This window comes from Leptonotus elevatus, chromosome 6 (genome assembly GCF_054856555.1).
Source record: "Leptonotus elevatus isolate MCC_2025b chromosome 6, RoL_Lele_1.0, whole genome shotgun sequence".
In the NCBI taxonomy this organism is placed as follows: domain Eukaryota; kingdom Metazoa; phylum Chordata; class Actinopteri; order Syngnathiformes; family Syngnathidae; genus Leptonotus; species Leptonotus elevatus.
This window is the reverse complement of record NC_141244.1, coordinates 4,320,484-4,335,255: the sequence shown is the minus strand read 5'-3', so window position 1 is coordinate 4,335,255 and position 14,772 is coordinate 4,320,484. Positions and strand designations below refer to the sequence as shown.

The 14,772-nt window shown below is 39.7% G+C and overlaps 1 protein-coding gene across 5 annotated transcripts; it reads left to right on the top strand.

Annotated features, from left to right (window-relative positions):
• The first annotated feature begins 73 nt into the window (after positions 1 to 73).
• Positions 74 to 14,267, top strand: hpn (hepsin). Of its 5 annotated transcripts, none has more exons than XM_086079008.1 (13): positions 74 to 454; positions 807 to 942; positions 3,818 to 3,934; positions 4,037 to 4,078; positions 7,218 to 7,347; positions 7,410 to 7,529; positions 7,733 to 7,773; positions 7,856 to 8,021; positions 9,881 to 10,071; positions 10,798 to 10,893; positions 10,981 to 11,123; positions 12,741 to 12,905; positions 13,000 to 14,267. In XM_086079008.1, exons 2-13 carry the CDS (start codon positions 900 to 902, stop codon positions 13,042 to 13,044), a joined length of 1,299 nt encoding a protein of 432 aa, XP_085935134.1. In that variant the 5' UTR covers positions 74 to 454; positions 807 to 899; the 3' UTR covers positions 13,045 to 14,267. The 5 variants fall into 5 exon arrangements, with proteins under 5 accessions (XP_085935134.1, XP_085935138.1, XP_085935135.1 ...); XM_086079012.1 differs by having other exon boundaries at positions 75 to 454; positions 807 to 936; positions 3,818 to 3,925; XM_086079009.1 differs by having other exon boundaries at positions 75 to 454; positions 807 to 936.
• The last annotated feature ends 505 nt before the right edge of the window (positions 14,268 to 14,772 follow it).

The window sequence follows — 14,772 nt, the reverse complement described above, 5'->3', positions numbered from 1 at the left end:
ACAGTTTTGGTCCTTAAGTCCGTGCTGTGAGTGGACACAAGTCCAGTTATTACATCACGCGTGTCCCTCCTCCTTTCCTCCTCACAGAACGTCCACTTAGAACGACAAAACATCGCGTAAATTTCTCCTCCGCTATAGTCTTTCAAATGGTGTTGCACTTTATATCGCTAGCTGACGCGGGTGGTTTCGGTTGATAGACAGTGTAAAAGAAAAACAACAACAGCATAAACCCGAAGTGCAAATCCTTTTTTCCCCTCCAGCGCTTCGCTGGGGTCAGTAACCTAACCCAAAGGCAGTGACGAAAAACTTTGCATACTGGGATTTATCGTGCTGACAGCGCTCAAATATATATATATATATTTGTCATTTCTTGTCACCGGTGGACTAAGGCAAATTCCTGGTTAGTTCTGTAGGAAACTACTGGTACACTCCACCTGCTTTCAGAGGAGACAAGGTGAGCCTACTTAAAATATGGATTTGAATTTGGAAAGCTGTGCTGTCTGCAGAGAAAGTTACCAAACGCTAATGTTTGATGAAGGCTTAGCCATTTAAGTTTCTCCAAATGTATGTTAATGTTGTCAGTAAAATATTGTCCTACAGTCCATAATGAAATTGAGAAAACACATGCAGACATATTCCTATACTATCTCAATATGTACCTAAATTACAATAATAATAATAATAATAATAATAATGATAATAATAATCTGTTAAGGTAAAAACAATTGTTTGGTTTGTATGGTTAGGTTAAAACTTGGAGGTTCTTTGCCGGTTTTAATATCAGGTGTATCTATCTATCTTTTTAGTGGAGTTGGTGCCCCAAGAAATCAACGGAGTGAAGAAGGAATACGGGAAGAGGACAACTTCTGCAATTGTGTTTTCCCTCCTATTCTACACAGATGTATGCTGAAAAAATTGTTAAGGAGGGGAAGATGGGTAAATGTAAATGCAACGCACACACGCATGCTCATAATGAAATGTTGTGCTGGCCATGCTGCATGTTGTCTGCATTTGGACAGTGAGCAGACATCAGTCAATTTGACTATTGTTAACTATTAACAGATTTGTTCCAAGCTGACTGCATATCTTTGCTCTATTTGTCAATTCGACATCCCAGACAAGATAATTGATCTATTCCCATCTGTTTTGTCAATCATCAAAGAATGGCAGGAAATAAGCCTTTGTGGTCCTCCTTGCCATACTGAGGAGATCCTCGAAGTGAGTGCCATGTATGAGTTGCTTGTACAGTATTTGTAGTTGAAGCTTTGGGCAGTTCCTTATCTAGATGAGAAGTGGTGCACAAGCTGTGCCTTGCCGTGTGTGAGAGTTTGTTGGCTGTGAACATAGAAAGAATATTCACACCATTGCTGTATTGTATGGCACTGTGCCTCTATGCAATGTGAACCCTGGCATCGACTGAGGTCTGCTGCTGATTATTATTTTTGAAACCACAATCTTTGCTGTCAGGAAGCGAGCTGTCCATGGTGCGGACACATGAATGCCTCATTTCCTATTTAAATTGGAGTGAAGTTATGTTGAATTTAGCTAAGCATTGTCTTTGAAAAAAAGTCAGACCTTTTTTGTAAAGGGATCATCCTGGGTTTCGAGTTTGTTTTAGAATCTGTTTCCCAAAGTCCAAATGTCAGTTACAGGTCAAAAGGATATTCACTGCTGTAATGTTTCTCATGAGACTGAATAAACATCAGGCTAGCATAAAGTCAATGGCACATGTTCATGGTCAAGAATGAAACTGTCCTAATCATTCATCAGTGATTATTGAAATGATTTTCCTTTGCCGTTGCATTTCTGTGACTTGTGGATATCACATTCTTAATTATGGAGGAGACACACCTATCGTTCACCACATGTACGACTGGAATCATAAACATAAACAAAAATAATCAGAATAAATGTATCTAGTAAGGAAGCTCCAATAAAGCAGAAAATAACCCAGGAACTCATAGCCAAGACACAGTAGTGGTCTCAGGTAGAAGTTGACAATGGAGCTCTTGTTCTTGCTTAGGCTGTGATAGCTTCATGAGATGCCCCGAGGGAAGGAAAGGGGAAAAGAATGTTTAGCATCACGGTAGGTTTTGTCTCTTTTGGACATCGCCAAAGCAGTGATGGGCAGAATAGTGAAAATTATTCTCGGGGCCCATGAGTGACTGACAGGGCCCTTGAAAAAGTATTTTCAATATGAAATTTAAGCAGTGGCCCGGCTCAAAATGACACTAATTCCTGGTTCCTGGGGGGGCTCTGCCAAACTTAGACTCTTGACAAGACAGACTCTTGACAAACAAATGCTGGATTTGAATATTTATCTGGTCACTTCCACCTATGCCCTTGCCTGTGACCTTTCCACAAAGCCCATAATGTATTTTTTGTTAATAAACCTGTAAAGCAATTTCAGTGATTTATTTCTAAATGCATTTAGAATGTTTGGAGAAAAGTGCTGAAAACATGTGCATAGACTAAGAACAATTTAGCACTGAAGTGTTGAGATATAGCCAGGGTCATTATCAATATTACTGTTGCTCAACAGTTGATAAAACATTTTGTAAAGATGATGTGAGATTAAATGAAATGAATAGAGGGAAGATGCTGGGGTAATGAATTGGCAAAACATTTTATCAGCTAGCAAAAAGGTTCAGCAAAGTTTGCACATCTTCAGTAAAAAAAAGAAAAAAAAAGAATCCATGTCTCCTGGCCTCAAAGCAGCTTGCAGGTGTGAGTAGAAACGGAGAGCAGTTATGTATTATGGCCTTATATCCTCAAGCTTCATCTTGTATGGACATTAGACTTTAGCCCACTGGTAGGCAACCTGCGGTTCCAGAGCCGCATTTGGCCCTTTCATCCTTCCGCTGTAGCCCATTTTATTTCACTTTGTTTTCATTTTTACTTCATTTATTTTCAAATGTAACTATAAAGTGGATGCTTATGATGAATTTGATTTTGTAACATTACAGGAATTATTTAATTATTATTTATTTGTTTGTCGCACAAAATCTGCATCACAACGGCCAATGTGGGACACCTAATGCCAAAATCTATTGAGTTATTTTACCCTCGGTAGTTAAACCATTGATAAATCTGAGAAAATAAAATTTCTGAAGGAAACGTAACATTTAATGCCATGTGCTTCATTAGCTACATTACGTACCTCATACAATCGTGTGTAGAGATGAAAGTTAAGTCTAACAGCCCTAATGTGCCGATGTGCTGTGCTGAGGTTCAGGAGCAAAAATTACATCACCCAAGGTAAACTACATATATTATTTGAGTGCAATTTTTCAACGATGTATTTACATTGTTAAGTTAAATAGACCTTTTTAATTCAATTTGACAGCTGCACGCCCCACATGCGATAACAATGATGATGGAGCACAGAACAGATGGCATTTTTGGTTTGCAGATGGTGGTTACCTTAATTTGGCATTAATTCCATAAAGGAGGACTTGTATACAAATTGACTACTTCACTTGAAAATCAAGTATCTTTTTTCAGAGTTCATATCTTTTTCTGTCACATGCAGGAATGAAATGTTGTCTTCTCTATTGAAGTATTTATTTATTTTTTCTGTGGGAGACGGTCCAAGTGGCTCTGGGTGTTTAAGGTTATTGACCCATGCTTAGACTTATTGATCATTGGTCATTTATTCTCACCATGTGCAAAAACAGTCTGTCCTTTGCATTGATTTCTACTTCCATTAAAACGTATGCATTGTTATCTACATTTACTACATTAATAGCAATTGTTGTTGCTAGTGTAGTTTGCATCTGTGCTGGTCAGATGTACACCCATTCATGTGTGTGTGCAGGGAGCAGTGGGATCTCTCTCACATGTGTGTTAACCCCTTGCCGCCTGATGGGTGTGTGTGTGATACTAATGACCTTGGGAGCCATTGGAGCAGCAATCTGGGTCATCGGTCAGATATGTATACAAACACACACAGTAGAGAATACATACATATTAAACACATTCTTTCAAAAATGCACACTGCCTCAATTAATGTATGTTTTTCTTGTCTCCTATGTAGTTACATATTGCACTGTGCAGGAAGAGATGGGATACTACGATGGTAATTTTTTCAAAAGATACTAACTTGCATATTGTGACCACCCGCAACATGACCACTTGCACAATACAGGATATCTTGTACAAGAGCTCAGTTTTGATTGGCAGAGGGGGCGTTCATTTAAAGGGGAAGTCAACCCCCAAATTTTACAGTATGTTGTTAAAATCCAGGCGTTTTATCCACCTCAGGGGGCGACCATTTTGCCACTTTCTGGCAACTGAAATTTTAGGCCTAGATACACCAATCCGACATCGGCCAAATGTGACCAACGCCTACCCCCTGTGGCGTCGGCCCAGATGTCGGCACGTTGCGTAGAAAAAATACATAAATACACATCGCACCGACCCGACTATTACGTACATTCAGCGCATGCACGAGAAGTAATTCCCCACCATACCATTGGTGGCGGTAGTCATTATTCCTAAAAGCAACCGGAAACCTCTTTACGGGGGCGGGATATAAAAATGTAAACAATGCATACCGGTTACTTTTACTAATCTAATTTATACTTCTCAAGTATAAATGTAAATCCTACCTGCTATATCCAGTCGCGTCCCCATGTCATGCCATAATTTGGCTTTCATACCTTTGTCGGCATACCCTTTAACGATAATATTGTAACATCTTGCAAGAACGCCACCAGCAAACATTGGTTGGGATGTCACCCTTTTATTTACCTTAACAAATGCTACTGTTGGCCGTAGCCGACGCCGTAAAATAGAATACAACTCACGAGAGGCCTAGCAGAAAAGCCAAACCCTAATCAAACCCGCACGTAACGCCCCTCCTCTCCCGCGAGTCCAGTGTTGCGTTTACTAACAGTCGGACATAAGACTGCTAAACAGAAATGGCTACACCGGAATACACAACACACTTAGTTCGTTACAATACCATACAATGCCGGTCTCTCTTGAACCAAAGAGACAAAGTCATCTTCCCGATCTTCTGCCCAGACAGACATTGTACGTTCAAATGCGGAGGGTACAGCCGGGTGACGATGTGCAAAATGAACGAGGAAAAAAATGGTCCAGGCTTTCCATCAGTACTGTTTATCCACATTTGTCACTTCCTCCTCTTGCTTTGTACGCTGATTCGCTAGCTAACAGTCAATCACAGTGATCAAATGCCCTGATGCCCGACGCCGATTCAACATGTCGAATTTGCTGGAAACGACATTCGCTCCCCCCCTTCCCCACTTTCTCCCGACGTATTCCAACTCGATCCGACTTTACGACAGTAATTTATACACTGATCAGACGGCGCATGCCGTCGGCCCAACGCTGTCCGACTCCGGATTTGTGCATCTAGGACTTTACACCATAGTTGCTCGGGGCTCAGGAACGACCAATCACGACTCAGCCTCAGAAAATAGATGAGCCATGATTGGTTGTTACCTGAGCCCTGAGCTACTGATGTCATTTTTAGTCACCAGAGAGTGTCAAAATGTCCGCCTCCTAAGATGGCTAAAAACAGGTGGATTTTGCTACTTAATGTTCCACATTCATATTATTAATGAGAATACTGTGTTTAGGCTAGTGGGGCTGCATGGAACATATTTGTAAGGATTGTTTTTGGGTTGACTTCCCCTTTAACAATGTTACAATTTTATTGTTGTAAGATTTATGCAATACAGTTCTACACCACTTCAGGCATCATCAGTAATAAACATCCAGTCTTCTTCTTTTCCTTTCAGCTTTTCCCTTCAGTGAATCAGTTGCCTCCATCTAACCCTGTCCTCTGCATCCTCTGCTCTCACACCAACTACCTTCATGTCCTCTTTAACGACATCCATAAACCTCCGCTTTGGTCTTCCTCTAGACCTTCTGCCTGGCATTTGGAAACTCAGCATCCTTCTGCCAATATACTCACTCTCTCTCCTCTGGACATGTCCAAACCATCTCAGTCTGGCCTCTCTGACTTTATCTCCAAAGCCTCGAACATGTGCTGTCCCTCCGATGTACTCATTCCTGATTCTATCCATTCTGGTCACTCCTAAAGAGAACCTCAGCATCTTCATCTCTGCCACCTCCAGCTCTGCCTCCTGTCATTTCCTCAGTGGCACTGTCTCCCGACCAAACAACATCGCTGGTCTCACCAATGTTTTATAAACCTTTCCTTTCATTTGAGCTGAAACTCTTCTATCACAAATCACACCTGACACTTTTCTCCACCCGTTCCAGTCTGCCTGCACACGCTTCTTCCCTTCTTTTCCACACTCTCCATTGCTCTGGACTGTTGACTCTAAATACTTAAACTCCTCTACCTTCTTGGTCTCTTCTCCCTGTAACCTCACTCTTCCACTTGGGTCCCTCCCATTCACACACAGATACCCCGTCTTGTTACGGCTAACCTTCATTCCCCTCCTTTCCAGGGCAAACCTCCACGCCTCTAGCTTCTCCTCCACCTGTTCCCTGCTCTCACTACAGATCACAATGTCATCTGCAAACATCATAGTCCATAGAGATTCCTGTCTAACCTCATCTGTCACCCCTCCATTACCATAACGAACAAGAAGGGGCTCAGAGCTGATCCCTGATGTAGTCCCACCTCCATTTTGAACTCCTCCGTCACACCTACAGCACACCTCACCACTGTCTTACAGTCCTCATACATGTCCTGCACCACTTGAACATACTTCTCTGCCACTCCAGACTTCCTCATACAAAATCACAGTTCCTCTCTGGGCACCCTGTCATAAGCTTTCTCCAGATCTACAAAGACAGAATGCAGCTCCTTCTGACCTTCTCTGTACTTCTCTATCAACATCCTCAAAGCAAATACTGCATCTGCGGTACTCTTTTTTTTTGGGCATGAAACCATACTGCTGCTCACAAATGTTAACCTCTGACCTCAGTCTAGCTTCAACTACTCTTTCCCATAGCTTCATTGTGGGGCTCATCGGCTTTTATAGAAATAAACATCCAGTAATGTACAATAATTATGTCTGAATTTTTACCATTGGGAAGGCAGAATATTTGATACAGCTTTTGTATTGGAGGGCATTATATTGTGCATGTGGCTAGTTGCATGTGTTGTTTATTACACACAAAAAATGCTTCAGAATAAATTAATTGCATTGGAGAATAATCAGTTTGTGTATCACTGTCAAATCTTGCTAAGATGTTGATTTCATCACAAACAGTCCAAGTAAATTCTGCTGACCAACATCTCAGAGTCTTCGATTCAACTCAGAAGAGGTGGCGTCGGGTGTGTTCCTCCTCAGCCAATGAGCTTCTGGCTAGTGTCATCTGTGAAGAAGTGGGCTTTGTCAGGTGAGACAATATTAAAAGTTCCAAAGTAGGACCAATGCAAAATGAATGCGTGTTACTTTCAGTGTGGTGAATTACTCAATCGCGTCTGTGCAAGAAGTCGGCGGTGATGGTGGAGAATTCTTTTGTGTCAGAACTGAAGAGCTGAGCTATGGCAAGAAAATCAAAGACTCTTTGTTCCCATGGTAACTACACTGACATTTAAATTTGATCTAGTAAGATGTGTAAAAACTCTCACCTCATTCTTTCACTCATCGATTCATTTTGTATACATGCTGGTTGTCAATTTGAAGCATACTGTATTTCTCTTGACTTAGATTCCATTGTAGTTAAAATTCTGATTAGGTAGGATTAATTCTTCTCTTAATAAGCATCACTTTTGTTCCAGTGACTGTGACAGAAAAGAGGTCATCACATTGTTGTGTCAAGGTAAGATATTAACCTCTTCATTTTCCTTCCGAACGGTTCCACTCACATTTCAACCACAAATCAATTCCTTCTCCCTCACCAGACTGTGGCAGGAATAGTTTTGCAGCAGACCGCATAGTCGGTGGCGTGGAAGCGAGGCAGGGCATGTGGCCGTGGCAGGTTAGCTTGCAGTACAATGGAGTTCATCAGTGTGGAGGTTCTATTATCTCAGACCGCTGGGTGGTCTCTGCAGCTCACTGCTTCCCCAAGTAAGAGGCAGCGCTTGATTTTATGCATGAAATTAGTCTTGTTATGATACCATTTTTTGGCTCCCTATAACGATTCCGCTACCCAGTTTTACAGTATCGGCCCGTACCGGTTTTCGGCATGTAGTGAACACGTCACACATCAGTGCAAGACACAAGATGCTATATTAGCATCGGAAATAATGGCATCGGCATGTTATTTGTTAGTACTTGCCGATGCTGATACCACTGTTTTAAGGCAGTATCGGGGGCCTCTTCCGATACCGGTATCGGAACAACACTACATGAAATTAAGATCATTGCTTTTTAGCATTGTTGGCATGGTGCTCACATTCTGTACTTTGGAAGTAGCCTACATATAATAATAAAAACTCTGGCTAAAGTAGAAGTAATAACAACAGCCTTACATAAGTTTATTTATATATATATAGTTTTTATTTTGCCCTTAAAAAAGGACAAATGAAGAAAAGAAAATACAGATTACTGAACAAAAATATAAACTTAATTTTCCAAAGCCATCTCCTATCAAATACTTATTTTTTTCCATAAAAAACAACAAAAACAACAACAAAAACAACAACGAAAACAACAACAACAACAACAAAAAGACAGAGAATCTGATAAACAAAGACTATCTAGACAAGAGAAATACAATTTATCACAACACAAAACAGACATTACAAACAAATTAACAAACATTAAAAAAATAAAATTAAAATAAAACAACAAAACAGCCTTACATAAGTAAAAGTAAAAAAGTAAAGACTCTAAAATGTACTTAAGTACAAAAATGTACCTACACCCTTTCGGTTGTATATTTATGTATGGAATTTGTTTTTTGTTTGTTTGTTTTTTAGTTTTAGTTTTTTACCGTGTTGAATTTTTAATTTGCCAATGAACAGAAACATTTTTCATTCATATTTAAGTACAAAAGCAAAACGTAAAAATAAATGTTTACGGTGAATTGTGTACATTAGCTATTTTGCAGAGCTGAGCAAAACTGTTGTTACCTCGGCCCGTCATTGACAGATGCTCACCTTTCGGCGAGTGCTTTATGATGCGAAGCCTCAAGAAAATACACAGACGATCTGGATCAGCACAGACGGTCCTTCTCAGTCCGTGTATTTATATGAGGTTTCGCATCATAATGCACTCACCAAAAATGCGTAAGCACTCTCCAAAAGGTGGGCATCCGTCAATGATGGGCCGATGTAACGATGGATTTTTGACATTTTGATAACTTGGCACCAACCCCCCCACAAAAATCTCACCACACAAACATTTTCCTTTTTAAAAAAAAATTACTTTCATAGTGCTCATACTAAGGAGTAAGAAGCTAGACAGCGTTGGCACTAATACTATAAAAACAACACATTTCCCCAGCTTTCCTAATGTTATCTTAACTAATGATGACAACTGAAAAACTACAACTTGTTCCGATAAATACTTTTGCTGTAATGCTACTTAATGACCTTTAATTCACCCATTGTCTGCACAAATGCCGTATTTTACATGACAGCCTAGAGTGCAACCAGTGCGATGAACGAACAGAGATAATGTGAAGGAGATAAATACAGCGGAGCCAAAAGAGAAAAAAGAAAAAAATGGAAATTCTGAATGGCTGCTAACTTGAAAGAAAAATAAATAAAAATAACTGTAGACAATAATAAAATGTTTACAATATAAAAAAAAAAAGTACCTGGCAGTGTCAATAAAAGATCAGGAGGCAGAATTCTCCAACAACTATTTGTTAAGATTGTTTTGGTGTACTTTAAAATACAATATATGTTTTATTTATTACATAATAATAATGTACAATGCCTTTTATTTTATTTTATTTTTTTTACTTCTTTTTTTACTAGGCGTAATGACTCTATTAGTCATTGGCGTGTGTTGATGGGCTCCATCTACAAGAAACCAACCAATACCAACGTGGCGGAAGTGAAAACTATCGTTTACCACAGCAGCTTCCTGCCATTTGTGGTCGATTACATTGATGACCACAGCAGGGACATTGCTGTAGTGGCCCTCGCTAAGCCCATCACTTTCAATGGTAGGTCATTGTGAGGAAGAGAGGAACCATGCAAGCCAAGGACCTTCTTCCTCATAGACATGTCTGCTATATATGACAAGAGTGAAAGAAGGAGACCAAAGTGAGAATTAGGCTGTATAGGTTTGCAGGTGTGCTGGAGCCAATCCCAGCTGTCATCGGGCCAGCCAATCACAGGGCAAAATATACACTATACTAGACAAACAGTTTAAATAATAATAATAATAATAATAATAATAATAATAATGATAACAACAATAATAATAATAATAATAATAATAATAATAATAATAATAATAATAATAATAATAATAATAACCACATCTATGGACAATATAGAGTCTTGCAATATATGTTGGCCTATATAGATGAAATTGCCATTAATCACGTTGCACTAGAATAATTTAGCTGCAGTTTAAGCATTTAGTTGATAGAGTTGTCCTACTCTCTTACTAACACAGATTTGACCAGCACTCATTTGAAGTCTTAGCCAAGACGTGTTGGTTTGAAGCGTTTGAGCTCTCAAAACAGCATGTGAGCTTGATCATGTCTGCCATCTAGTGTTTGGCTTTATAACTGCATTTTGGTATGAGAGACAAAATGTAGGGTAAGGTAACACAGACAAGTGGCTGTGGCTTTAACAAACTGCATCTGCTTTGTTACATATTTACATTTTGTGGTCTCATGATAACAAACGCTATACATGTGTTTTTTTTCTGTTGTTTGTAGAATACATCCAACCCATTTGCCTGCCAGCGTACGGCCAAAGACTGAGAGATGGACAGATGGGCGCAGTAATAGGCTGGGGGAGCTTAGGATTCTCTGGTGAATTTTTGTCACAGTATAAATATAACGTGGAAAAAGTACGTTATCATTGTGTCACTTATAATAAGACTCTATGCTTACGTCAAGTTTATCAAACAGACGTTCTGCATGAGGTGAACGTCCCCGTCATCAGTGACGCCATATGCAATGGGCCTGATTACTACGACAACCAGATCACCGCTAGTATGTTCTGTGCTGGCCTTGAGAAGGGAGGTGCAGATTCCTGCCAGGTCAGTGTCTGTCCACTAATGTGTATCTTAATATTGTCCAGGTACCATATAGGCCAAAAATTGCTTACATCTTACACACACACACACACACACACACGCACGCACCCCCCCCCACACGCACGCACGCACGCACGTACGCACGCACGCACGCACGCACACACACACACACACCCACCCACGCACACACACGCACGCACCCCCCGCACACACACACACCCACCCCCACGCGCACCCCCCCCCCCCACACACACGCACACGCACCCCCCCCACATACACACACACACAATGAAACCCCTCTCCCACACACACACACCAATAAATGCACTTGAAAAAAGGTCACACATCAAAAAACTCTCACATTTATTGAAAACATCTCACACACCAATAAAACTCTCCTATATAAACAAAACTCATATAAACCTTTAATATAAACCCAAAAATCTCCCACATACAAAACCTTAAACCTTCTAACACACATGAAAAAAACCTCACATTCAACAATAAAATCTCTCACCTCACTGAGAAACATCTCCGACATACATACCAAATAAACCTCTCTCCCACAAAAACTCTCCCGCCCACTAACAAACCTCTCATACTAAAATACTCTCACATTTATTGAAAACATCTTACACACCAATAAAAGTCTCTCAGATATAATAACCCACTCAAAAATCCATAAACTCAAAAATCTCCCACATACAAAACCTCTCTAACACTATTTAAAAAAGAACCTCTCACACATAAAAATCTCTCACCTCACCGAGAAACATCTCCGACATATCAATACAATAAAACTATCAAGCTCACCAAAAAAACTCTCACACCACAATAAACTCGTGCTAACCGAAAAAACTCTCACTTTCACCGAAAAGCATCTCACACACAACAAGAAACCTCTCAGGCCCAAAAGTCTCAAACTTTGGCAGTGTTTAGCTCAGTGGTAGAGCGTCCACAACACAGGTGACCCTGGCTCGGTTCCCGGAGCGAGGGTCTCTTTCCTGCAGGTCCTTCTCTCTCTCAATCCTGTTTCTTGTCCAAACTTCAGCTTCCCTGTCATTAAAAAAAAGCCTCACACACTCCCAAAAAGTCACACTGTAAAAAAAATTCTACCACACACACTAACAAATATCTCACATTCAACCAAAACTCCCATATGACAAAAAGGCACTCACTGAAAAACTCTCACATGCACTCAAAAACATTCACACCTACACTCTCTCTCGCAGGACTCACAAAAAGAAACTCACACAACAAAGCTCTCACATTTAAAACTGTCACACACATCACAAAACTTTCTTCACCAACCCAAAACTTTCTTCACCAACCCAAAACATCTCATTCATAATAATAAATCTCTCACAGCTGACACAGGAAAAAAACTCTCACACATGACAAATTCTCACACTCCCCCCTTAAAAAAAAACTCTCACTTATATCAGAAAATCTCTAAATTAGACCACGACAACTCGCACTCATAAACATGTTGTCATATTTATTAAAACCCTTTACTAAAGCAAAAAACAAAACAAAAAACAGTCCAACAGAGAGAGAGAAAAAAGGCCCTTTATATATAATCCTCTCAATTCTTGTCTATGTAATATTTGGTGGTGTCAGGGAGATAGTGGCGGCCCATTTATGGCAGAGGACCGCTTGTCCAAAACCAGCCGAAACCGTTTGCTGGGGGTGGTGAGCTGGGGAATAGGATGTGCCGAAGCCAAGAAGCCAGGCGTTTACACCAGGGTGTCCCGATTTCTGCCCTGGTTATCTACTGCCATGAGGGTAAGAGGTTTGCTACCTTTTACGTTACTCATTTATTAATAACGCTTGTCCACCTGATGTTCATTCTCGTTTTTTGCTTTGTATGGCCCTGCAGAAATATAACAACTCACCAGGGGTTCACAAAATGGCACGGACATGACTTGTGCAACCGTGTTTCTATGCCTGCTTCTCTCACAAAAGAATGAATATGAATGTGTTTGAAGTTTTCATCTTAATTTGAGTTCCTGTTTTTTCCCTTCTTTGTATCCACTTGTGTTCCTTTTTACTGTATCCTGAATTTGTTACGTGCTGCAGCCAAAAGGCAACATGAGAGAGTGGTATCCTCTTCTGCCATTGTCCACGTGCACCTTAATCATTATGTTGATCACAATTTTAACTTTGACTGAAAGGTGTGTGTCAAATTTGATCTTTTAGTGATAAAAAGGGCTGGTGGTTGTGATTTAACTGCATGTTGGAGATCCGGCTGCAGAGGTTGTCACTCGTCAATTTGTCTCATGTTTTGTGGAGTACACTGTGGGATGATTTTTTTTATGTCTTTTCCTCAGACATAATAAACACTGCAGTAGCTTGATATAATATTGAAAAGAGGAAAAATTACGACTTTTGTGAGGCACAAATGCTCACATTCACTCTGAAAAATGAAGGCTCCACAAAGTATCCAAATGTGTTGTTTTGACATGTATGCAAAAGGGAAGCACTTTTGAACACTATCGAGCACTCATTCTTATTGGTTCTATAAAGAACCAACCATTATTCAATGGTTCTGTATAGTAAATAGCACCAAATGAGAACCAAATGCTCCTTGGGTTAGAGTTCTAAAGAACTCCATGAAATCCACTTCATTTGTGCTGTATAATAGAACTGTCATCTTTTTAAGGATCAGTACCCCATACATTTTAATGACTTGCTACATGTGGAATGGCAATTATGTTCTTAGCTGCTTCCTGAAGACTGAGGATAAATTGGTCATATTGAAACCAATATTTTGTGGTTATGTAAATAATACTTGCTGCCTTGTGTATGTAGCATCTCTATCTTTTTTTTGGCCATTGTTTTATGGATTTCCCAATCACCCGTGGCTCTTTATGCCCACAGTGTAATGTTTAGTTTTACATAATAGTATGTACTGTACAATCACTACTCAAGTATAGTATTATAAAAGAGGTGCTAAACAGATAAGAAATTTGGGGTAGAAAATAGCATTTCTACTATGAGTTATATTTCCTTTTTGAAAGAAAAATTATGTATAAAAATCAAATATTTGCTACATAAAACCACGATTATTGTTACTGGCCGTGTATCTGCACTGTATGAAAATTGTTTATTTTAATATCATACAAATAAATGCCTTAATTAAAAGGAGATTGAAGTTGTGTAACTGGATACATGAAAATGTCTTTGAAATACTAATCATGTTGCTTAAATTTAACATTTTGTTGTATGTGTTAATTGTGGCAGCAACTGTTGTATTTTAAGCTACCGTACATGAATTGAGGTAAATTATGCTTTTAAAGTGAACTTACACTAGTGTTGGTGTATGACAACCTGACACAGGCCACACTGACCTGACTGTGTTTTCTAATTTAATTTAACAGGAACAAAAAAATCTCCATTTAAGTGTTGTGTTTGCACAGGTTTGTGCTTATTAATTTAGTAACAGGGTGCCCTCTAAGTTTCCATACATACATACTACAGGAACAATTTTTTTTTTTTGAATACACGTTTAAATATGGTTCGCCACCAAATGAGAGGTTATCGGTGTAATGAAGGTTATATGTGGTTTCAGCAAGATGGAGGTCCATCTCATTGTGGTGTTGATGTGCGTCAATAGTTGATCAGCAGTTTTCCAGATTGGCCAGCCTGGTCT